The sequence below is a fragment of the Pecten maximus genome, chromosome 8 (genome assembly GCF_902652985.1).
Source record: "Pecten maximus chromosome 8, xPecMax1.1, whole genome shotgun sequence".
Classification (NCBI taxonomy): Eukaryota; Metazoa; Mollusca; class Bivalvia; order Pectinida; family Pectinidae; genus Pecten; species Pecten maximus.
This window is the reverse complement of record NC_047022.1, coordinates 26,187,785-26,213,451: the sequence shown is the minus strand read 5'-3', so window position 1 is coordinate 26,213,451 and position 25,667 is coordinate 26,187,785. Positions and strand designations below refer to the sequence as shown.

The 25,667-nt window shown below is 37.6% G+C and overlaps 1 protein-coding gene across 3 annotated transcripts; it reads left to right on the top strand.

Annotated features, from left to right (window-relative positions):
- Position 1: 1 nt before the first annotated feature.
- Positions 2 to 25,667, top strand: LOC117332999 (protein rogdi-like). 3 transcript variants are annotated; one of them, XM_033892107.1, is made up of 12 exons: positions 2 to 102; positions 2,046 to 2,117; positions 2,949 to 2,985; positions 3,340 to 3,390; positions 9,500 to 9,548; positions 13,730 to 13,790; positions 14,528 to 14,614; positions 15,116 to 15,211; positions 16,038 to 16,136; positions 17,010 to 17,141; positions 20,209 to 20,292; positions 20,480 to 25,667. In XM_033892107.1, exons 1-12 carry the CDS (start codon positions 70 to 72, stop codon positions 20,513 to 20,515), a joined length of 837 nt encoding a protein of 278 aa, XP_033747998.1. In that variant the 5' UTR covers positions 2 to 69; the 3' UTR covers positions 20,516 to 25,667. The 3 variants fall into 3 exon arrangements, with proteins under 3 accessions (XP_033747998.1, XP_033747997.1, XP_033747996.1); XM_033892106.1 differs by having other exon boundaries at positions 15,116 to 15,307; XM_033892105.1 differs by having other exon boundaries at positions 15,116 to 15,547.

Sequence of the window (25,667 nt, the reverse complement as noted above, 5' to 3'; positions counted from 1 at the left end):
ATTTGCATTTTGGAAATCTTCTATCCGGAAAATAAAAAAAAATTGTAGACGAAAACATGAAATGTTGAGATGGAAGAAAGCGATGAAGAAATAGAGGTGTTGGTAGGTTGATGTGTGTGATCGTCTGTAGATATTCATTAAACAGAAAAAAAACCTTTCTGATGTTATGTTTGAATAGTGGGCGTATCCGTGATGTAGGCAATTTGGCAAACGTACGTGTACTGAGATCGTATGACACGAATCACTCTAGCTGTTCACACCAAAGTGTCAACAGTGTCACTTAATTCATTGTCAATTTTCGGGATAGGTTTTTATTAAATCGGTTGATTAATATTCCCCATGTTTGCTTTGTTACAGAGGGGTTGTTTCAAATGAAAACATGGGTAGTGTGCTCTGCATGTACAGTACTTGTAGGATTAATTTTCGAGAACATTACTATATATTATACTGTTTACGTCTGTTTTAACAAGATCCTTTTAAATATAAATTTATTAAGGTGCTTCAGTACACTTGTGCAGAGTAAGATTTGAGAAATAACCAACTGGTTTATAATTAATGATGAAGAACCCCTCCACAAGTGTTTTGATGTGGTATATTTGTTTACAAATTATATAGTTACCGAAATAAAAAACAGATATTTTCATGTAAAATTATTTGAATAAGATTACATGACCATGTTTATAATTGGTTATTAATCAGAATCTACATAATTCAGAGAGCTTTTGTATTAATGATTATCCATGTCACGCCAGACTTGTTTTAGTTCAAATGATCAAAATAGTGTTATATTTATAATTTTCAGGATAAAAAAACCTTTTTATATCGATTTTAAACCATATATAAAACTGTCTTTTTCTCGTTTTTTTTCTTCAAATGAAGCCTTGCATGTCAAACACAAACAGTTATACAATTAAATTAGTCTAACTGTGTACCATAAAAACATCTTAGATAAGCTCTCTGCATTCTTTAATTTTTCATTACACAAAGAAGGCACCTAATTATAAGTTATGTTAGCCAGACATATGTGTGCGGCTAACCCGTATAGACTTATTCCAGGTGTGTCTTAAAACACAGATAACCTGTTTACCTGTGCAAGAGCGTTGCCATTCAGACCAAACGTTCGTCGGCTAGTCAACTTTGCAATATAAAGATTTCTCAAATTTTCATACAAAAGTTTTTGGCCAATTACTGATCAACACCAGTCATTTATTGGTGTCAACTAATTATATTTACCATTGTATGGCACTGCCAATATATAACCCTACCAATTCAGTTGCGAGTTCACCAGCTTATGAACTGCCAACTGAAAATTTCAAAAAAAAATCGCACGATAAATAAAAAACCGCAGATGGTAAATATAAGCATTGAACGGCTTTCAGTTGGCATTCATAGTCAATATGAATGCCAACTGAAAGCCGTTAAATGCTTAAGTATTGGCATAACTACTCTGGGTTCTTGTCCGAAATTCAATATTGGGCTAAAGAGAAATTCAACCTAATCAATCAGTAGGAATACAGTACTGTATTGACAGGGAAAAGTCCAGGTCTCCAGTGTGATAATCCAAAGCACTACCAAAACAGAGCCAAAGAAGCATGTTCCATCAACTGAGTAACAGAAATCAATTCATCAATATATGTACAAGTCACACTGATCTGTTCATTTTAAACTTTCCATGTTTTCTTTAAAATTCATATTTCTTATCCCTAAATTTCAACTTAGACTTTGGAATTTATTTTGGTGCCAATTTAATATGTAATCATATGACAGAACAAGAATAAAACATACTCCTGCCAAGCCCAGATCTCAAGGTTGTAAATTTCACGGTTTTGCTAATGGCCGACTGAGAAAAGAAACCTTAATAAGCTCCATCAGCCGAGTAACAAAGTGAGAAAGACCTGCATATTTAATACTGATCAAGTTCAATTAAGCCACACTTGCCTCTATCACAATTTCATATATTGAAAAAAAAAGTAATTTACATGTAACTATAGTTATCCTAGGCTTACCATCACTAAACTTTAACGTTAATGAATTGTCTGTTTCAGAGAAAAGAATTGGAATGGCTTCTGCAAGACCAGGTGCATCAAGTTCTGGATGAAGTCCATGAGACACTTGTAGTAAGCATTTTCTTTATTACTGGGTGTTATAAATTCAGTGATGAGAAACCAAACTGTTCCTGGACATGTACAATTTAAAAAATGATTCATGATTTAAATTTATTATCATATACTTTGTACTAAATAAAAAGATACAAATGATATCAATCTAGTCTCAGGTTTTGGCCCAGAACCTCCAAATCTGGTTTATTTTTGGTGAATTTTGCACATTCCAGTAGAAAAGTTTATTCATCTGAAACTGTCAATGAAATCTATTTTTTTCTAAAAATTGAGTTGATGGCAGTAAATCATGATATTAGGATGATTAAGCAACAAAATTGATTGAATAAAGAGAATTAACTCATAGAAAATATCTAGTTGGTGAAGTTTTTTCAATTTTTTTTTTTTTTTTACGCCTTGGAAGGTAAAATGTTAATATTATACATGTATGGTAGCTGGGGCCGCAGGTGGCCGAGTGGTTAAGGTGTCCCAACATTTTATCACTAGCCCTCCACCTCTGGGTTGCAATGTTGTTAATATTAAAGGACGTTCAAAAAAATAAACCAAACCAAACCAAAGTATGGTAGCTACATTAATCATAATGTATCTGACTAATGAGTTTATAACTACAAGGTTTTTTAATTGAAATTTAAAAGTAGATCTGATCTTCACAAACATTTCTATTCATAGGTAATAACTGGGAGTTGATTGATAATGATAAAGTGATCACTAACACAAATTAAATGGCTATTTAGTTTATCATTCTTGCTCCTCGAAAAAGCTAAAGTCACTGATCGCAACTTGTAATCTTATTATCGGTTATCTAAAATATTATTTAATTTTTTTTTTCAGGAATGCTGTCGAAGGTTTTTGATAAAAGCAAGTCCAGGTATATATTTGCTAAGTTATTACCTGGTATATTATATTAGATAAAGTATTAACAGTTATGATAATACCTGGTGTGAAATTATGAATGTCCATTTTTGGACATGAACCTCGTATCAGTTGAATGTGATTCAAAATTCTGTTCACACTTGTATTAATTACCACAAAACAATACAACATTTGAAATTCTATGACTATAATTGCCGTTATAATTCCTTACATACTTGTGAATGTAAAGTATAGAGCTGGTAATTATATGTGTAAGTTTCTTGTGCAAAGCATAAGTTATTAATATTAGTACTTAATAGCCATCAATTGAAATATGATTAAAAACAACATTTTATACAAATCCATGCAGATTTTACATTTGAGAATGAGGAGGAGGTAACTCTGAATCGACGGGATGGCGGTATATACCTTTAATTATCTCTACAGTACTGCCTGTCCTATTGTGCCTTTACTTTGCAAGCCTGATTAGTTTAATTTGATCTCGTGTTTGTTAGACCCTCCATTGATATTGCCATTCACTTCTTCCCTAGTCAACCCACCAATAAACGAAAAAAGGAAATTGAATGAAAAAGAAACTCTCAATACAAGAATTCCACTTTGTATCATGTGTATGACACCATTGATGGTCAATTTTCATCAAAATATATAAATCCTTTGATTCTTTCCTTCACTTGTACAGATACACATTACATACCATTGTATACCCATCACAAATATGTTCCCTCCAATTCCTCCCTCTGTAGTATTCACAGTCCACTCGTCCTGTTGTACTACTGGTACATTTATATGCCCCAGCATCATAGCAGCATGCACCATTGTATCACCAAATATACAAAAACTTGTCAGTGAACACTCTCAACAGGTTTTATATTAATATATATAATACATACAGTTTAATTCTACGAGAGGCAAAAACCTATATAATGTCTTTATCTGGCATTTATCCAATGCTGTTGATAAGCCCTGCCATCTATTACAGTTCAGTTAGAATGGTTAAAAAATTTGATTTTCTTTATGATTACCCAACAATAAGCCCATCTCCGTGTTTGAGTCAAAATTTTTGTGTTGGTTCACTTGGCTTATTACAGGATAAATTTGGTTGATTACTTTTCATGTGTCACCTTTCTGGTACAAAATGAAACAATGGGAATATAAAACAAGGTATCTATATTAATTGTTCAATTATCTCTCAGCCCATTCATAATAGATTATCGTCACTGAATAGATGTAGCAGGTTCTTGCAATAACGGCAACATGCTTGATTTCCTTCAGGTTGCATGTGCTGAAATGGTATGAGTGGTATATGTTCCCTTCCATTTAGTGTTGTAATAAGTCAGTTACTTTACTCAAGCATTAAATGTAATTAAGGGGATACAACAAGGTCAGGAAATAATGAACTGATTGTCATGGAAATTTACATTCATGAGTGATCTTTGCTCAATCTTTTGCTTTGTTGCAAAAAATTACTTATGCCTTTCAATGTTAATTTGATCAGTATCTAGTCTTTTTGGAGAACACATGCAATTTTAAAAGTGATTATCTTAAAATAACAATGAAAAATGCTGCAATTCTCTGTAAATGTTTTGTGGTAAAAAGAGAATCCCAAATTTAGTTAAGAAACTTGATCTGCAAGTAAGAACTTTGAAATATTTTTTGGGGCATTTTTATTTCACAAACAAAAAAAAATATTCCAACACTTTCTCAACAAAACTATTTTTTCATGAATGAAATCATACAACCTTTCTTCCAGTGAGAGATTATGATAAATATTTTATTATGGAAGAATAAAAATATAACCTTACCATGAAAATAAAAATAATACAACACTTTATTGTCAATTTTCTTTTTATCACATAAATAGGAGTTATATCCCCTTTTTATTTCATCACGTTCTGTAGTTTTCCTGGTGTCACAGACCAACATGACTCCTACTACATTAGCAGATCTATGTATCTAGGTCTCACACAACTAATTATTTCACTATATGTTATTACCAATGACTCAATCCCCTCAATCGCTCATTTGAAGTTCAAATGTTGTGAAATTTATATCAAATTAAAGGCTGAAGATTTCCCTACCAGAAAAATGATGTTATTGGATAGGTTTAACAGCATATATATAAGAGCACACCTGTACTTGGAAGACAGTAACCCTGATATTTACAGTGGACAGGGGAACCCCCACCTGGGGAATTCCCGCCTTTTTACACCTGGATTCCTACATTTTTTTGATTTTTAAAATCTCAAGACCCTACTCTTTATTCTTGTATATAGAAAGTACCCATTGCGTGTGTTATTCACTCAGGAAATAGCTACAAACCTAAGAAACACATTTTCTTCAGGGACTTGGTTCAGGTGAAACACCAGCTGATTGGCTGAATTAGTTGTGCGAGACCTATCTAGTGCTCACAGGGGGGATAACTCTTATGAACTGAACTCAAACATTTGATTAGAAATCTTTTTCTAATGAAGTAGTATTTTATAAATGTTTCATATCACCTGAAGTCATTTATTCTAGGTTAAATTTTCTCCTTTTTTGTTTTTAATTTTTCACTATACAAACCAAATCGAAACAATAGAATGGGCTGCCTTTTGAGGTAAATTATTCATGGTTAGATACAATTTGTATGCATGTATTACAACCTTACACCTTTTCCCCTTGACTGTTTTTATACTCCCGCAACGAAGTTAGGGGGGGTATACTGGAATCAGGTTGTCTGTCCATCCGTCCGTCCGTCTGTCTGTAGACGCATTTTGTCCGGACAACTCCTCCTAAACCGATGGGCCAATTCCGATGAAACTTCACACAAATATTAATGATCATGTGTAGATGTGCATGCCACCTTATTTTTCTCAAAATTATGGTTGCTATAGCAACTGGTCACTATAAACAGGTTTTCAAGTTTGTCCGGACAACTTCTCCTAAACGGGAGGGTCGATTTCAATGAAACATATCACACAAATATAGAGGACCATGTGTAGATGTACTATGCATGCCTGTTTCTTTTTTTTTCAAAATTAATTGCAGAGGTATTAGTCAGCCATCCTGGCGACAGTTCTAGATGGCAATGTTTCTTAAAAAAAACTCCAGTGGTCACAAATCTAAAGCCCAATCCATTAAAAACAAATTGTCATTCTCTAGGCTTAAAGAACATTTGAACACATCAAACATCGATATCCATGTTCCTCTTAGTGAAATGTTGAGACATACTTTTACATGTCTGCTTTATTCAATGTTATTTAATGCTGTACAGTTTTTATCTTTTAGCTCACCTGCCCGAAGGGCAAGTGAGCTTATGCTGTGATGCTGTGTCCGTCGTCCGGCCTTCATCAACTTTTCCATTTAAACAACTTTTCTCAATAAGTAAATGGCCCAGAGACCTAATATTAGGCATATAGAATGCTGGGATGAAGGGCTACCAAGTTTGTTCAAATGAATGAAGTTGACTTTCATTTAAGGTCACAGGCGCTAGGGATCAAATAAGCTAAACTGTTCAAACGACTTCTTCTCAATAACCAATGGGCCCAGGGACTTGATATTGGGTCTGTAGCATGCTGCGGTGAAGGAAGACCAAGTTTGTTCAAATGAATGACTTTGACTTACATTCAAGGTCACAGGGGCTGAATAGGCTAAAATGTTAGAACAACTTCTTCTCAATAACTAAGTGGCCCAGAGACCTAATATTAGGCATGTAGCATGCTGGGATGAAGGGCTACCAAGTTTGTTTAAATGAATGAAGTTGACCTTCATTCAAGGTGACAGTTGTCAAAAATGGTAAAATCTTTAAATAACTTCTTCTCAATAACCAATACGTCCAGGGACTTGATATTGAGTCTGTAGCATGCTGGGGTAAAGGGCTACAGTGTACTACCTTTGTTTAAATGAATGACCTTGACCTATATTCAAGGTCACGGGGTAGAATAGGCTAAAGTCTTTAAACGACTTCTTCTCAATAACCAATTGCAAGAGGCCCAGGGACATGATATTGGGCCTATACATGTAGCTACTCCAACAATGTTAGAGGTTTCACACGGCGAGATACTTTTGACAGGTGCGCGTCACAGTCGGCAAAATCATATCCGATAGAAAAAGAGTCGACCAGCGGCCTCTTATGTTATAGGAGTAGGTCTATAGTATGCTGGGGTGAAGGGCTACCAAGTTTGTTTAAATGAATGACCTTGACCATAATTTAATTTTGAAAGTGTTTAATTGGCCAGAATATTTAAAAGACATCTTTTTAAATAACTGGGAGGCCCTAAGATTTTATATCTGGTCTCTGATACACTTGTTCTTATATGTTTATGTATAAAAAGGATCACTGGATAGCAGGTGAGCAATTCAGGCCCAAAGTCTCAAGTGACCTATTCTAATCGCCTTTTGTCCGTCGTTGTGCGTCGTGCGTCCGTAAACAATTTACATTTTCGACTTCTTCTCCAAAACCCCTAAACCAAATTCAAGGAAATTTGGCAGGAAGCTTCTATGGCTAAAGGTCAACCAAAATTGTGAATAATATAATAAATATAACTTGGTTAATATTATCAGCTTGTGATGGCAGTTTGATGGTATGCACATGTTGGACCTGACTGACCCCCAGGGGCCGATGGGCAGGGCCAAAAAGGGTCATTTAAATTAACTGAAATATTTCAAATCTCAGGTGACCGTTAAGGCCCATGGGCCTCTTGTTTCATGCTTTCTGTGGTGATTAGTTTTGAAAGAGCTAGGTGTCTATATATTGTGGTATTATTTCTTGTGTTGGTATTATATGAACACTGCATTTTACTTTTTCTTTTGTTTTTTGTTTTTTTTAATGAATATGTGTATGTTTGCAGAGGTTGACATGTACTAGACATCAGAGTAATAAGGGGTATCAGGGAGTGACACTACACATTAGAGTAATAAGGGGGTTTCAGGGGTTGACACTAAACATTAGAGTAAAAAGGGGTCTCAGGGGGTGACCCTAAACATTAGAGTAATAAGGGGGTTTCAGGGGGTGACATAAACATCAGGGTGATAAGGGGGTATCAGGGGGTGACACTAGACATCAGGGTAATAAGGGGTCTCAGGTGGTGACACTAGACATCAGTGTAATAAGGGGGTCTCAGGGAGTGACATAAACATCAGGGTAATAAGGGGTCTCAGGTGGTGACACTAGACATCAGGGTAATAGGGGGGTCTCAGGGAGTGACACTAGACAACAGGGTAATAAGGGGGTCTCAGGGAGTGACATAAACATCAGGGTAATAAGGGGTCTCAGGTGGTGACACTAGACATCAGGGTAATAGGGGGGTCTCAGGGAGTGACACTAGACATCAGGGTAATAAGGGGGTCTCAGGGAGTGACACTAGACAACAGGGTAATAAGGGGGTCTCAGGGGGTGACACTAGACAACAGGGTAATAAGGGGGTCTCAGGGAGTGACACTAGACATCAGGGTAATAAGGGGGTCTCAGGGAGTGACACTAGACATTAGAGTAATAAGGGGTCTCAGGGGGTGACACTAGACATTAGAGTAATAAGGGGTTTCAGGGAGTGACACTAGACATTAGAGTAATAAGGGGTTTCAGGGAGTGACACTAGACATCAGGGTAATAAGGGGGTCTCAGGGGGTGACACTAGACATCAGAGTAATAAGGGGTCTCAGGGGGTGACACTAAACATCAGGGTAATAAGGGGGTCTCAGGGGGTGACACTAAACATCAGGGTGATAAGGGGTCTCAGGGGGTGACACTAGACATCAGGGTAATAAGGGGGTCTGAACCCTAATTAAGTATCATCAGCTTTAAATGGAAGTTACTGTACCTGATTGTGTTGCGCTGGAAGTGATATTCCAAATATTAAACAGAGCTGCTAAAACAGGAGATTAAAACAAACTTGTGCTACTTTTACGGGACATTTTAAGAACATCAATTGGATTGGAACATTTCTATGAACATCAAAAATGTGTTTATACAAATTTACCTGTATTACAGTATTACATAAGTATATTACTTATATTTATATAAGAGAGAAAATTCACATCTTCCTGCACTGAATTTATATGTACAGGTATGTGACATATATTTGTCAAGATTTTGCAGAAAAGTGAGTTCTGTTTGTCATTGATTTTACTAAATGAGGACTACAGACTAATAATTAGTCCAATGAAAATGCAGATTGAAAAAATACCTGAAAATACGGAATAGCATTTTGATACTGAATACAGATAATACAATAACAGGTATATAATTATGTGTATTATGGAAATGATACTTGTCAGAATATTAATTCATATAAACTTGTAGGCCAAAGTGTTTTATGATGCCATACCTTGTCTGATCCTAACAATATTATTTAACATGTATTGACCTTTAATGAAGTGTTGTGCATTATACAGGTAGATATAAAAAGTAGCTGTTTAATTAGAATACCTTTATTTGGTGTTTTATTTAGATATTTGATATAATGTAATTTTTGGTAATAACCTGCTGTATAGTGTTGTCTGATTTATGTATTAAGCTGTCTTTGTTGCAGGTGATAACAGCCTGGTGCATTCCCAGAGAATCCTCATGTCGAGTCCAAAGTAAGTCACAACAAAAGCTGATTAGGTACAGGAGATGGCAATACAGTATCAGTCAGATCTGTTACAAAATCAATCAAATTGTATGTATGTGTCACCTGGTCATAGTAAGTCCTATCTGTAACAGTGTCCTGGTCATGAAAAACATGTATCCTACTCATGCTAGGGATAAACTGTATACACCCTACAGCTACTATTAGACTTACTGGAATTCCACACCAGTCTGTGGTATTAAGGTGATGTCCCCACCAGTCTGTAGTGGTAAGGTGATGTCCCCACCAGTCTGTGGTATTAAGGTGATATCCCCACCAGTCTGTGGTGGTAAGGTGATATCCCCAACAGCCTGTGTTGGTAAGGTGATATCCCCACCAGTCTGTGGTGGTAAGGTGATATCCCCACCAGTCTGTGATGGTAAGGTGATATCCCCACCAGTCTGTGGTATTAAGGTGATATCCCCACAAGTCTGTGGTGGTAAGGTGATGTCCCCACCAGTCTGTGGTGGTAAGGTGATGTCCCCACCAGTCTGTGATGGTAAGGTGATATCCCCACCATTGTGTGGTATTAAGGTGATATCCCCACCAGTCTGTGATGGTAAGGTGATGTCCCCACCAGTCTGTGATGGTAAGGTGATGTCCCCACCAGTCTGTGGTATTAAGGTAATATCCCCACCAGTCTGTAGTGGTAAGGTGATATCCCCACCAGTGTGTGGTATTAAGGTGATATCCCCACCAGTCTGTGGTGGTAAAGTGATATCCCCACCAGTCTGTGATGGTAAGGTGATATCCCCACAAGTCTGTGGTGGTAAGGTGATGTCCCCACCAGTCTGTGGTATTAAGGTGATATCCCCACCAGTCTGTGGTGGTAAGGTGATATCCCCACCAGTCTGTGATGGTAAGGTGATATCCCCACCAGCCTGTGGTGGTAAGGTGATATCCCCACCAGCCTGTGGTGGTAAGGTGATATCCCCACCAGCCTGTGGTGGTAAGGTGATATCCACACCAGTCTGTGGTGGTAAGGTGATATCCCCACCAGTCTGTGGTGGTAAGGTGATATCCCCACCAGTCTGTGGTGGTAAGGTGATATCCCCACCAGTCTGTAGTGGTAAGGTGATATCCCCACCAGTCTGTGGTGGTAAGGTGATATCCCCACCAGTCTGTTGTGGTAAGGTGATGTCCCCACCAGTCTGTGATGGTAAGGTGATGTCCCCACCAGTCTGTGGTATTAAGGTAATATCCCCACCAGTCTGTAGTGGTAAGGTGATATCCCCACCAGTGTGTGGTATTAAGGTGATATCCCCACCAGTCTGTGGTGGTAAAGTGATATCCCCACCAGTCTGTGATGGTAAGGTGATATCCCCACAAGTCTGTGGTGGTAAGGTGATGTCCCCACCAGTCTGTGGTATTAAGGTGATATCCCCACCAGTCTGTGGTGGTAAGGTGATATCCCCACCAGTCTGTGATGGTAAGGTGATATCCCCACCAGCCTGTGGTGGTAAGGTGATATCCCCACCAGCCTGTGGTGGTAAGGTGATATCCCCACCAGCCTGTGGTGGTAAGGTGATATCCCCACCAGTCTGTGGTGGTAAGGTGATATCCCCACCAGTCTGTAGTGGTAAGGTGATATCCCCACCAGTCTGTGGTGGTAAGGTGATATCCCCACCAGTCTGTTGTGGTAAGGTGATGTCCCCACCTGTCTGTGGTGGTAAGGTGATATCCCCACCAGTCTGTGGTGGTAAGATGATATCCCCACCAGTCTGTGGTGGTAAGGTGATATCCCCACCAGTCTGTGTTGGTAAGGTGATATCCCCATCAGTCTGTGGTATTAAGGTGATATCCCCACCAGTCCGTGGTGGTAAGGTGATGTCCCCACCAGTCTGTGATGGTAAGGTGATATCCCCACCAGTCTGTGGTGGTAAGGTGATATCCCCACCAGTCTGTAGTGGTAAGGTGATATCCCCACCAGTCTGTGGTGGTAAGGTGATATCCCCACCAGTCTGTAGTGGTAAGGTGATATCCCCACCAGTCTGTGATGGTAAGGTGATATCCCCACCAGTCTGTGGTGGTAAGGTGATATCCCCACCAGTCCGTGGTGATAAGGTGATATCCCCACTAGTCTGTGGTGGTAAGGTGATATCCCCACCAGTCTGTGGTGGTAAGGTGATATCCCCACCAGTCTGTAGTGGTAAGATGATATCCCCACCAGTCTGTGGTGGTAAGGTGATATTCCCACCAGTCTGTAGTGGTAAGGTGATATCCCCACCAGTTTGTGGTGGTAAGGTGATATCCCCACCAGTCTGTGGTGGTAAGGTGATATCCCCACCAGTCTGTGGTGGTAAGGTGATATCCCTACAAGTCTGTGGTATTAAGGTGATATCCCCACCAGTCTGTGGTGGTAAGATGATATCCCCACCAGTCTGTAGTGGTAAGGTGATATCCCCACCAGTCTGTGGTGGTAAGGTGATATCCCCACCAGTCTGTGGTGGTAAGGTGATGTCCCCACCAGTCTGAAGTGGTAAGGTGATGTCCCCACCAGTCTGTGGTGGTAAGGTGATATCCCCACCAGTCTGTGGTGGTAAGGTGATATCCCCACCAGTCTGTAGTGGTAAGGTGATATCCCCACCAGTCTGTGGTGGTAAGGTGATATCCCCACCAGCCTCTGGTATTAAGGTGATATCCCCACCAGTCTGTAGTGGTAAGGTTATATCCCCACCAGTCTGTAGTGGTCAGGTGATATCCCCACCAGTCTGTGGTGGTAAGGTGATATCCCCACCAGTCTGTAGTGGTAAGGTGATATCCCCACCAGTCTGTAGTGGTAAGGTGATATCCCCACAAGTTTGTGGTATTAAGGTGATATCCCCACCAGTGTGTGGTGGTAAGGTGATATCCTCACCAGTCTGTGGTATTAAGGTGATATCCCCACCAGTGTGTGGTGGTAAGGTGATATCCCCACAAGTTTGTGGTATTAAGGTGATATCCCCACCAGTGTGTGGTGGTAAGGTGATATCCCCACCAGTCTGTGGTGGTAAGGTGATATCCCCACCAGTGTGTGGTGGTAAGGTGATATCCCCACCAGTCTGTGGTATTAAGGTGATATCCCCACCAGTCTGTAGTGGTAAGGTGATGTCCCCACCAGTCTGTGGTATTAAGGTGATATCCCCATCAGCCTGTAGTGGTAAGGTGATATCCCCACCAGTCTGTGGTGGTAAGGTGATATCCCCACCAGTCTGTAGTGGTAAGGTGATATCCCCACCAGTCTGTGGTATTAAGGTGATATCCCCACCAGTCTGTGGTATTAAGGTGATATCCCCACCAGTCTGTGGTGGTAAGGTGATATCCCCACCAGTCTGTAGTGGTAAGGTGATATCCCCACCAGTCTGTGGTATTAAGGTGATGTCCCCACCAGTCTGTGGTATTAAGGTGATATCCCCACAAGTCTGTGGTATTAAGGTGATATCCCCACCAGTCTGTAGTGGTAAGGTTATATCCCCACCAGTCTGTAGTGGTCAGGTGATATCCCCACCAGTCTGTGGTGGTAAGGTGATATCTCCACCAGTCTGTGGTGGTAAGGTGATATCTCCACCAGTCTGTAGTGGTAAGGTGATGTCCCCACCAGTCTGTGGTGGTAAGGTGATATCCCCACCAGTCTGTGGTGGTAAGGTGATGTCCCCACCAGTCTGTAGTGGTAAGGTGATGTCCCCACCAGTCTGTGGTGTTAAGGTGATGTCCCCACCAGTCTGTGGTGGTAAGGTGATATCCCCACCAGTCTGTGGTGGTAAGGTGATATCCCCACTAGTCTGTGGTGGTAAGGTGATATCTCCACCAGTCTGTGGTGGTAAGGTGATATCTCCACCAGTCTGTGGTGGTAAGGTGATATCCACACCAGTCTGTGGTATTAAGGTGATGTCCCCACCAGTCTGTAGTGGTAAGGTGATATCCCCAACAGCCTGTGTTGGTGAGGTGATTTTCCCATCAGCCTGTGGGGGTAAGGTGATTTACCGTTTGTATTAATTCTCCACTTTTGCAAATGTATATGATACACTAATTAATCAAAGTGGGCCAATTTGCATTTCAACAAATTATAAGTGTTTATTTTTATTTTGAATTTGACTTTCGTGATTTTTATATTATCTTATACTATTATATGCTGTATTTACATGATAACAAGTAATATTTTTACTGTTTCAGCGGAGGCATCAACCAGGTGAAATGTGTGATAACTTTGCTGGGGGACAGTATATGTGATGCTGTAAGTACATACAAAATACCTGGTAATCAAGTTACAAATGTACTAAAACAAGTTAAACCTGCATACAAATATTAAATTTAATTTACCAGATTGAGTATACTTTTGTAAGAAACCATCTATACCAATTACACATCAAATTTTAAATTCTATGGATGAATATTATTTTGATTTTACTGAACATATATTAGAGACCACGTGTAGTAAAGTACCACTTTGTTGACTTTTAAAGGGGGTTTCTGATCACAGGTCTAACTCAATGCATTGTAGTTATATTATTATATATGTTATAATTCATTTTGATATAAGCACTTGGTGTGACCTCTTGATTTGTTAATAAGTACCAGTTATATTTCGTTAGATTCCCTATTACGAAACTCAAAAGAACCACGATAGTTGAAGTATGTTATGTTTTTATCTATAAATAGACATGAATAACTCAAAGTCAATTCTGTACTACTCCTACATTCAATCTGATCATCAAGTTACTGAACAAATTAACAGAAATGTTGTTTTTAATACAAGATGTTTTGGATAACATACAATCTCTATGAATGTTTCAGCCTATCAGGTGATTTGTCAATTCCATATGTTATTAATAGCCCAGAGAGTCTCAATATAATGATAAATCAATAACTTAAAAAAAAAAATTTCTAAAGAAGTATACAAATGATGATCAAAGTTTGATATAGAGAATTTAATCACAGAAATATGATGAAAATAAAAATCTATATTCCTAGGACATAACCTTCAAACATAAGCAAGGGAAAGACAACAGTCAATTTAGGACGGGATTTGGACAGGAGAGGGTCTGGAAACTTCAACAGGTGAGTGATATACAAAGCACTGTTGGTCAGTGTCGGAGGTCAGTGATATACAAAGCACTGTTGTGTTGGTCAGTGTCAGAGGTTAGTGATTGACAAATCACTGTTGGTCAGTGTCGGAGATTAGTGATATACAAAGCACTGTTGGTCAGTGTCAAAGGTCAGTGATATACAAAGCACTGTTGGTCAGTTTTAGAGGTTAGTGATTGACAAAGCACTGTTGGTCAGTGTCAGAGGTCAGTGATATACAAAGCACTGTTGGTCAGTGTCAGAGGTTAGTGATTGACAAATCACTGTAGGTCAGTGTCAGAGGTTAGTGATTGACAAAGCACTGTTGGTCAGTGTCGGAGGTCAGTGATATACATAGCACTGTTGGTCAGTGTCGGAGGATAGTGAAGTTTGTGATATTGTCATTAAGGACCGCTCAGTCAGTGAAGATGCTTTTTGGTTTTATTATAGTTGTAACTTTTTCTTTTCAATAAGTGAATATTTCTTGTTTGTCAGATCCAGGATGCCAGTAACTTCCTGTACACTGCGAGACTTCGGGTAGAGGGCCAGGATAAGGACCACACTTACAAAACAGCCAAGGAGGTGATACTGGTAGGTTATCTCGACCACACTTACAAAACAGCCAAGGAGGTGATACCGGTAGGTTATCTCGACCACACTTACAAAACAGCCAAGGAGGTGATACTGGTAGGTTATCTCGACCACACTTACAAAACAGCCAAGGAGGTGATACCGGTAGGTTATCTCGACCACACTTACAAAACAGCCAAGGAGGTGATACCGGTAGGTTATCTCGACCACACTTACAAAACAGCCAAGGAGGTGATACCGGTAGGTTATCTCGACCACACTTACAAAACAGCCAAGGAGGTGATACCGGTAGGTTATCTCGACCACACTTACAAAACAGCCAAGGAGGTGATACCGGTAGGTTATCTTGCCATACCAAAGTATTGTAAAACTAGACCTGGGATCTGGGTTTTCTTATGCAATTTCAAAATTCGCCCCAATAAGGGGCTGAATGGTCAAACATATCACCAAACTTTCAGACTTCCTGCTGTATACACACAAATATAGAGTGTTATTGGCACAAAAATGCATCATGACATTTTGACAGCTGACTTTACACTTTAGGATCATTCACTTTTCTGCAATTGGACGAAAGTTTAAAGTCAGCTGTCAAAATGTCAAGATGCATTTTTGTGCCAATAACTCTCTTTACATTTTTGAAAGTGTGCAAGTCAGTTTTCATTTTGCAGTTTGTGTTTCAGAGTAACATGTTTACAGAAATGTTCAAAAATTTAAACTGTTAGGTAAAAAGTGCACATTCTCACTTTTAAAATAAAGGACTACAAAGGTAATTTATTTCTTGATTCGTAGCCTAATTTTAAGACAAAAATTGGTGTTATCTTTCCAGATTCTAGATGAGGTGATGAAGAATTTGTCTCAGGGCCGATCATGCTTAGCATTTCCAAAACGAAAATCTCTAGATGAGCTTGTAAATAATGTAAATATGGTAAGTACTTGGGTGAATCCTGGATGTTACCAAAGGTAGAAAAATATCTTGTCTTGATATTGCTTACCAAGAAACTGGCATACAATTTGTGTAAAAAGTCATATACTTATATTTAGTTGAAAATTAAGATTTAGCTGAACCTCCTGGGTCTGTCACTGATACAGCAGCTTATCCTTATTGCAATGGGGGTACCCTATATATAGTACTTTTAATAGTTCCCCAAGATTATCTCAGAATCAAGAAGGCCAAATTTTCGGATTTCACCTGGTGTTATATAGTAATGTGCAGGTTTTCATTATTGGTTTAAAAAGTTACTAAGGTCAAGCTAAGGACACTGTTACTAAAAAGAAAACTGGGAATATGTTGTCAAAAGAAACCATTATTGATATTACAGAAGGCCAAATTATCTGAAATATTTTGGTCAACAATATTTGTATATGATGATAGGGGATGATTGTCTGAAAAATTGCCAAAACCAATGTAATTTAGGCGTGTAGCTGTGCTATTTCCGATGTGTATGCAGAAAGTCATACCCAAGGCGATGTTTGGGATATTTGAGATAAAATTAGTGATTTAATTCATGTTACAGACACCTTTCTTGGTCGATTCATTTGCTTTGTCATCATTGGAAAGCATCACAAAAATTAAAGCTTATTTGCTTACATGGCAGCCACACACCTGTGATTTATATTTGTGGAAAGCTAGTCATTTGTGCATGGTGTCATCAAAACGTGTGATAATTTTTTTGTCTGTCATTTTATAGATAGGACAGATAAACCAGTTTAAGAAAAAGCAAATAACCAGTACATATGTTTACAAACAAAATTGAATATGTTTAATAATAGTCAAAAATACAACAATTTATTGTTTCAGCAAATGTTGTACCCTCATGTGCCAAATGATGTTGCGCTTAGCTTCTATGTACATTCCTCCAAATTGGTCCTGGCTTTGTATCATCTTCATGTAAATGGTCAGCAGAGAGTGGATATCACCTCCAGGAATCAGGTGAGTTGTCCACAGTACCCAGTCTACACAAACTAGGCCAACTATACAGTGATATAAAGAGAATCTTGTCCAATTATATTGATAATCTTGTACAACATTCCAAATGATCATCAGTTAAATACTCAATAACATAAATTGATTATATGTTGGGGTTGTACTGCAGCCTCTATTTCTTGTGTGAATTTTGGGAATCGCCATTGCAAATGATCGGCCAGATTTTTAGCCCTACATCATCAGATTGTGGGTTGTTCAAATCACCCCAAATGATTCATCTTAGCACTATTTCTTAGAAAGTATTCAATAGAACTTTCTAACATGTCGCATGTATAATCCCCTTGGTCCCTAGTTGTGCATGTTCAATTTTGAGACTGATTGGAAAACACCCGACTGGCGGCCATTTTGAGTATTGACTTAAAAAAATTTTTACTGCTATTTCACAGAAAGTTCTTAGATCTTTCTCAAATTTCACATGTAGGTTTCCCTGGCTTCCCCTTGGTCCCTTGTTTTGCATGTTAGATTTTGAGAGGCAGCCATTTTTAGCTCACCTGCCCGAAGGGCAAGTGAGCTTATGCCGTGGCGCGGCGTCCGTCGTCCGTCTGGCCGTCCGGCCGTCCGTCCGGCGTCAACTTTTCCATTCAAGCAACTTCTTCTCAATAACCAAAAGTCCCAGAGACCTAATATTGGGCCTGTAGCATGCTGGGGTGAAGGGCTACCAAGTTTGTTCAAATGAATAACGTTGACCTTCATTCAAGGTCACAGGGGTCAAAAAGGCTAAAATCTTTAAACAACTTCTTCTCAATAACCAAGAGTCCCAGGGAGTTGATATTAGGTCTGTAGCATGCTGGGGTGAAGGGCTACCAAGTTTGTTCAAATGAATGACCTTAACTTTCATTCAAGGTCACAGGGGTCAAATATGCTAAAAAAAAATTAAACGACTTCTTCTAAATAGCCAAAAGACCCAGGGACTTGATATTGGGTCTGTAGCATGCTGGGGTGAAGGGCTACCAAGTTTGTTCAAATGAATGACCTTGACCTTCATTCAAGGTCACAGGAGTCAAAAAGGCTAAAATCTTTAAACGACTTCTTCTCAATAACCAACAGATCCAGAGACCTAATATTTGGCCTGCAGCATGCTAGGGTGAAGGGCTCCCAAGTTTGTTCAAATGAATGACCTTGACCTTCATTCAAGGTCACAGGAGTCAAAAAGGCTAAAATCTTTGAACGACTTCTTCTCAATAACCAAGAGGCCCAGGGAGTTGATATTTGGCCTGTAGCATGCTGGGGTGAAGGGCTACCAAGTTTGTTCAAATGAATGACCTTGACCTTCATTCAAGGTCACAGGAGTCAAAAAGGCTAAAATCTTTAAACAACTTCTTCTCAATAACCAACAGATCCAGAGAACTAATATTTGGCCTGCAGCATGCTAGGGTCAAGGGCTCCCAAGTTTGTTCAAATGAATGACCTTAACTTTCATTCAAGGTCACAGGGGTCAAATATGCTAAAAAAAAATTAAACGACTTCTTCTCAATAACCAAGAGGCCCAGGGAGTTGATATTGGGTCTGTAGCATGCTGGGGTAAAGGGCTACCAAGTTTGTTGAAATGAATGACCTTGACCTTCATTCAAGGTCACAGGAGTCAAAAAGGCTAAAATCTTTAAACAACTTCTTCTCAATAACAAGAGTCCCAGAGACCTAATATTTGGCCTGTAGCATGCTGGGGTGAAGGGCTCCCAAGTTTGTTCAAATGAATGACCTTGATCTTCATTCAAGGTCACAGGAGTCAAAAAGGCTGAAATCTTTAAACGACTTCTTCTCAATAACCAACAGTCCCAGGGAGTTGATATTGGGTCTGTAGCATGCTGGGGTAAAGGGCTACCAAGTTTGTTCAAATGAATGACCTTGATCTTTATTCAAGGTCACAGGAGTCAAAAAGGCTAAAATCTTTAAACGACTTCTTCTCAATAACCAACAGTCCCAGGGAGTTGATATTGGGTCTATAGCATGCTGGGGTGAAGGGCTACCTAGTTTGTTCAAATGAATGACTTTGACCTTCATTCAATGTCACAGGGACCAAACAGGCTAAAATCTTTAAACGACTTCTTCTCAATAACCAAGAGTCCCAGGGAGTTGATATTGGGTTTGTAGCATGCTGCGGTAAAGGGCTACCAAATTTGTTCAAATGAATGACCTTGACCTTCATTCAAGGTCACAGGAGTCAAAAAGGCTAAAATCTTTAAACGACTTCTTCTCAATAACCAACAGTCCCAGAGACCTAATATTTGGCCTGTAGCATGCTGGGGTAAAGGGCTACCAAGTTTGTTCAAATGAATGACCTTGATCTTCATTCAAGGTCACAGGAGTCAAAAAGGCTAAAATCTTTAAACGACTTCTTCTCAATAACCAAGAGTCCCAGGGAGTTGATATTAAGTCTGTAGCATGCTGGGGTAAAGGGCTACCAAGTTTGTTGAAATGAATGACCTTGACCTTCATTCAAGGTCACAGGAGTCAAAAAGGCTAAAATCTTGAAGCATGCTTTCAAATAACTGCAGGATCCATATATGAAAAGATCACTGCATTGCAGGTGAGCGATTTGGGCCCATTGGGCCCTTGTTAAATTTAACCATTGAATATTTTTAAACAACCTATCTGATATAATTATCAACAACTGTATCTAGTATGTCATTTGTAGTTTGTTCCTTTGTCACTGTATAGTTGTACATTCCATATGGAGATTAAGGAACAAATTAAAGTACAGTTACATCAATTGTAAGTTTGGTGATATGTTATACATATATGGTGATCTGGGATCTCTTGCTTAAAAAGAAGTCGATGATTTTTTTCCTACTTGATGAGTTTTAGTAATAGTATGATTAATGTTAATGAGTTTTAGTAATAGTATGATTGAATGTTAAGTAACATAACCCCAAATTTCCAGTTTGAAAGCTTTCTGAACTGATAAAATCCAGTTTTCACCTCTTGTTAGATCAGAGACATATATATATGTCTCTGGTTAGATGTAATACTCTTTAATTACAGTTTTGTTCAGTTGTTATATGTAATGTTTCAGGTCGAGTGTACGATACAGTGGTTAAACGAAGCTGTGATGTTGTTTACTCTTGCCCTCCAACAGTGCCAGCAGCTCAAAGATAAGGTAGGTACAATATGTACAGTAAATCCTGTCTGATGTATGATAGTTGTTCAATTCTATGCTGGTTAATGTGGCCTTAAATTACAACTTAAGACTTCATGCTTAGCCTCAACATATATTAAATGGAATCAATTTACAGTTAATGTTGCTATGTAACACATTTTTCTAGTAGAATTTTTTCTAATTACAGATTGTGGTACTCCAACAGTATGAAAAAGTGTTATGACAACGGTGATAGAGGAAGCTATCTACTATACCACGCCACTCAAACAAGTTTATGGACAGTTTGATGACCAACTTCTATGACTGGTCTAGAGTAACAAGTTTAATCAGAATCAAAAATATATTTGTAATTGGAATATTTGTGTACAGGGAAGTCTATACAAACATTCCTGTTATTGTTTCATACTTATAAATAGTGATATCTCGGTGAGAGAGTTACAGGAGAGATCTCATTCGATAGGATGACGTGTTAAATTGAGGCTGAGATCTTGTCAAACAAGATTTGCTGATAACAATGCTGGTGAGATCTAATTAAGATATGCTAGGTAACATTATGGGTGAAGTCTCAATAAAATCATCAAAATGAAATGTAAGGGGGAAAACAGTTACTGATTCCATATCCAAAATATATTTTTCAGATATCACATTTTAAAAATTCATTGTTTAAACAAATGATATCAAGGACTTTAATACATTATACATTAATGTATGTAGTACATATATATATATAGGTTTCTCTGGTTTAACTGGGGTTTATAGTTTCCTTCAGATACCTATATGCACATCATTTGTGTGGGGTACAGATCAGGCCAATAGAACACTATATACAGTTGGCGTGACGAAACCTAGCGATACGTGGAGTCATGTAGGCGGTAAACGAGTAAATAATTAACGGACAGTTCAGTTGATTGGGATCAGAAGTGTACTGGGGCCATTTAATACTGCTGGAGGGTCCATCAACAATTACTATAGGAACAATGGCATGTTATCAGTCACATACAGTCAAACTTCGTTAACTCGAACTCGGATAACTCGAAGACCCCGTTTAACTCGAAGTATTACTCCGGTCCCGGCCAAAATCCTTCTTTTTCTTAGTAATAAAAACTCGGATAATTCGAAAAAACTCGGGTTATCCCGAAGTAAAATGTTGGTCCCGATATTACAAAATCTATGTAAAATGTACCGGTTATCCCGACGTTGAAAACATTATTTTCATTTTCAAAGAAAATGTGTTGACAAAATACTCATCGTACGTCTCGGTAAATTTTTCACAGTTTCGGGTACGGGAAATATCCCATTTTTATTTCGGTTTGTTATTAAATTACATTAAACATACCTGACTATTGTTGATGTAAAACCCGTCTTTATTAAGATCCGACAGTATGGATGTTGACAAACAGCACTTACATAAGCTCTTTGATGATTAAAGTAGTGTGATAATTATACTCAAGCTCGCTACACTGTCAAATTGTCTGGGTCACCATGCGCGATCAGGCGGAACATATTCGACACCTGAAATTACAATCATGGCTGGGTAATGCGTGAATTATTTCCAGGACTTTGTTTCTGATCGAACTATGATAAGTGATTTAAGTTTGTGGTTTGTGATTGTTGTATCGACCACAGGCGTTTGAAGTTCTGACTGTAAACCGAGATATAATACCATATAAAAAATAAGGGTATTTACTATATTTACTTTTTTATAGTAAATACCCTTTATTTTTTATGTGGTATTATATCTCGGTTTACAGTCGGAACTTCAAACGCCTGTGTATCGACGTGTTGTATCGATTGTTGATCGACGTGTACTTGCACGTGTATTTCCGGCTGCTAGTCCACTTGTCATCATGTGGCTGTGCCGATACATTTGTGTATGTATTATTTGCCGCAGACTTCATATATTGGTTTTTTATGATGTTTAGCAATAATATCATTTATGTACCATGATAGAAATTATTTAAATAGATATTAGATTGCTAAAATTGTGTGGTAATCTTCTCGTCTTTCACTCACTTAGAAATGACATGTCGGATACGACTCCCAATCACAGGTATACACGCTCACTTGATTTCAAAACGATATGATAGTATTGCATGAAATATAATCTATTTATTAGAAATATCATTTTTAGTATAAATAATAAATACAATTTTGTTATAATTATTATTTGAAATCAAATAGGCGTGATTCTGTTAAGGATTTTTTTAAAGATATATATACCAACACGTCTACCTTGAAACTCGGTTAACTCAAAGACTCGGATAACTCTGGAAGTTTTTTTACGATCCCGATGACGAGTTAACGAGGTTTGACTGTATTTAAGCTGTGAATCTGTCTTGGTGAACTTTTGCTTTTGAAAAGTCATCAAATTTTGTCGGATATGTTGGTACTTTTTGTATGTCATTATAGAGGATACAAGTTTCCTGAAAAATGTCCAGTGTGCTAACTGTTAGAGATACCATTGTACATATTCAACCCACCACACTGTGTGACACATGTCATTTTAGTAGACCCCATCTATCTAGTGATCCTGAAATTATACTCTTAACAGACAAGTAATGAAACTTGAACTGAGTAGATACTGGTACTCATGTTAGCTTGTAAGGCAGTGACAGTAAATTAATTAAGTTTTAGATACCTACATATCAGCGACAAATGGTCGCCGTGGTAATATTGGATATCACTGACCTGGGTAATCAGTACCCATGTTTTGATACATGTACCAAATGTGATAAATATAAACATCAAACTTCTTTTAGTTCACTTTGATGTATAATTAATATGAATGCCAACTGGGTTCCTTTGTTCAAAGTAGGATTATATTAAGTTCAAAAGCATTAGATTAACATGAACACGTTTACAGATTTACATTGAGCATTTAAAAAAGGTTAAGAAAAACAAAGTATAATATTAATGAAGTTTAAGATGTTTCTTAAAAATACATTTTGAATTTTTCAATTTATGACTCAGAAAAAAAATCATTATTTGGACAAAAAGGAGCCAGAAGTAGAGTGATAAAGCTTTAAATGTGGTATGATGGAAACTTGATGTAAGAGGGGATTATTGATTTATTTCTATGAATGGAAACTTGGTGTAAGTAGGATTATTGATTTATTTCTATGAATGGAAACTTGGTGTAAGTAGGATTATTGATTTATTTCTATGAATGGAAACTTGGTGTAAGTAGGATTATTGATTTATTTCTATGAATGGAAACTTGGTGTAAGTAGGATTATTGATTTATATCTATGAATGGAAACTTGGTGTAAGTAGGATTATTGATTTATTTCTATGAATGGAAACTTGGTGTAAGAGGGATTATTGATTTATTTCTATGAATGTTTTCTGTTCATTATGTATTTTATTTTGTGGGAGGTCATGAAAAGCAGTTGAATGTTTTAATCACAGAGAAGTGGCTGTTAAAATGCTTAATAGTTAAATGTCTCTAACACAGATACTGTGTCACACATGTATGATTAATATAAGAAAGTAATTCTAAATAAAAAAAACAGAGAAACTGGGGCAAACATGAACAAAAATAATAATGAAAACTAAGACAAAACGAGAATTTTGCAATGAAGTGATATATAGTTTTCCCACAGCTGGCAACATCTATCATAAAAATCATGATCTTTCAAATAAGGTAATATTAAATGCTAAGTGTCCATGGCATTAAGTTATTAAAATCTTCATTTAGGACAAAATTTTATGATAAGTACCCAGGTAATGCTTTAGTGTAAGATTGATGTTACAGTGGTATTTGATTCAGTGGCTAAATATTTTTCTATTTATATTTTACAGAATCATGTAATCCATAGAATTATTACTGTTTAATACCTGTTTTCAAGATACCAAATTCAATATTTGCTTTATTGCTAACAGATATGTTTCTATTTTGATTTATGGATAATCTAATATCGGCCATAATGTTCTAAATCCAAATTATTATTCTTAATACTGAATGTTCACATTAAGAGCTGAATATATACCAATAGAAGCTCTATAACTCCAGGATATTACACCTAGAGCTGATATTACTCATTCTGATCTATCATAATTACTTCCCTTCATTTCACTCTGTCAGATGGAAGAGCGATAGCTTGACAGCCGATGGGGCGGAGAATGATATTACTGTACGTGTTTGTCATTCACAGTGGGGGTAATGATTGTTGTACATTGTAAGTATTGTACACAGGCAATATTCCTTCACGTGAAATTTTTGACGTGAATTTCACGTGAAAAGGGCAAAAAAGTGATAATTCGAACATAAGTGGCTCTACTATAGACTTGACACTAATATATCTAGAGATAATTCGAACATAAGTGGCTTGGCTATAGAGACTTTACTAGAGATAATTCAAACATAAGTAGCTCTACTATAGAGACTTGACACTAATATCTCTAGAGATAATTCAAACATAAGTGGCTCTACTATAGACTTGACACTAATATCTCTAGAGATAATTCAAACATAAGTGACTCTACTATAGAGACTTGACACTAATATATCTAGAGATAATTCAAACATAAGTGGCTCTACTATAGACTTGACACTAATATCTCTAGAGATAATTCAAACATAAGTAGCTCTACTATAGAGACTTGACACTAATATCTCTAGAGATAATTCAAACATAAGTAGCTCTACTATAGAGACTTGACACTAATATCTCTAGAGATAACTCAAACATAAGTAGCTCTACTATAGAGACTTGTCACTAATATATCTAGAGATAATTCAAACATAAGTGGCTCTACTATAGACTTGACACTAATATCTCTAGACTGAGATAATTCAAACATAGAGACTTGACACTAATATCTGTAGAGATAATTTAAACATAAGTGGCTCTACTATAGAGACTTGACACTAATATATCTAGAGATAATTCAAACATAAGTGGCTCTACTATAGAGACTTGACACTAATATATCTAGAGATAAATTAAACATAAGGGGCTCCGCTATAGACTTGTCACTAATATCTCTAGAGATAATTCGAACATAAGTGGCTCTACTATAGAGACTTGACACTGATATATCTAGAGATAATTCAAACATAAGTTGCTCTACTATAGAATTGACACTAATATATCTAGAGATAATTCGAACATAAGTAGCTCTACTATAGAATTGACACTAATATATCTAGAGATAATTCGAACATAAGTGACTCTACTATAGAGACTTGTCACTAATATATCTAGAGATAAATTAAACATAAGGGGCTCCGCTATAGGCACGTACTGAACATTTATGGAGAAGGCCTCTGTATATCCCAGCTGGACTGCATGAGGTGCTAATTGACTTACATTTAAGAAGAAGTGCTTTAATTGTAAAATCATGTCATCATTGAATAAATTGTAAGTGTTTTA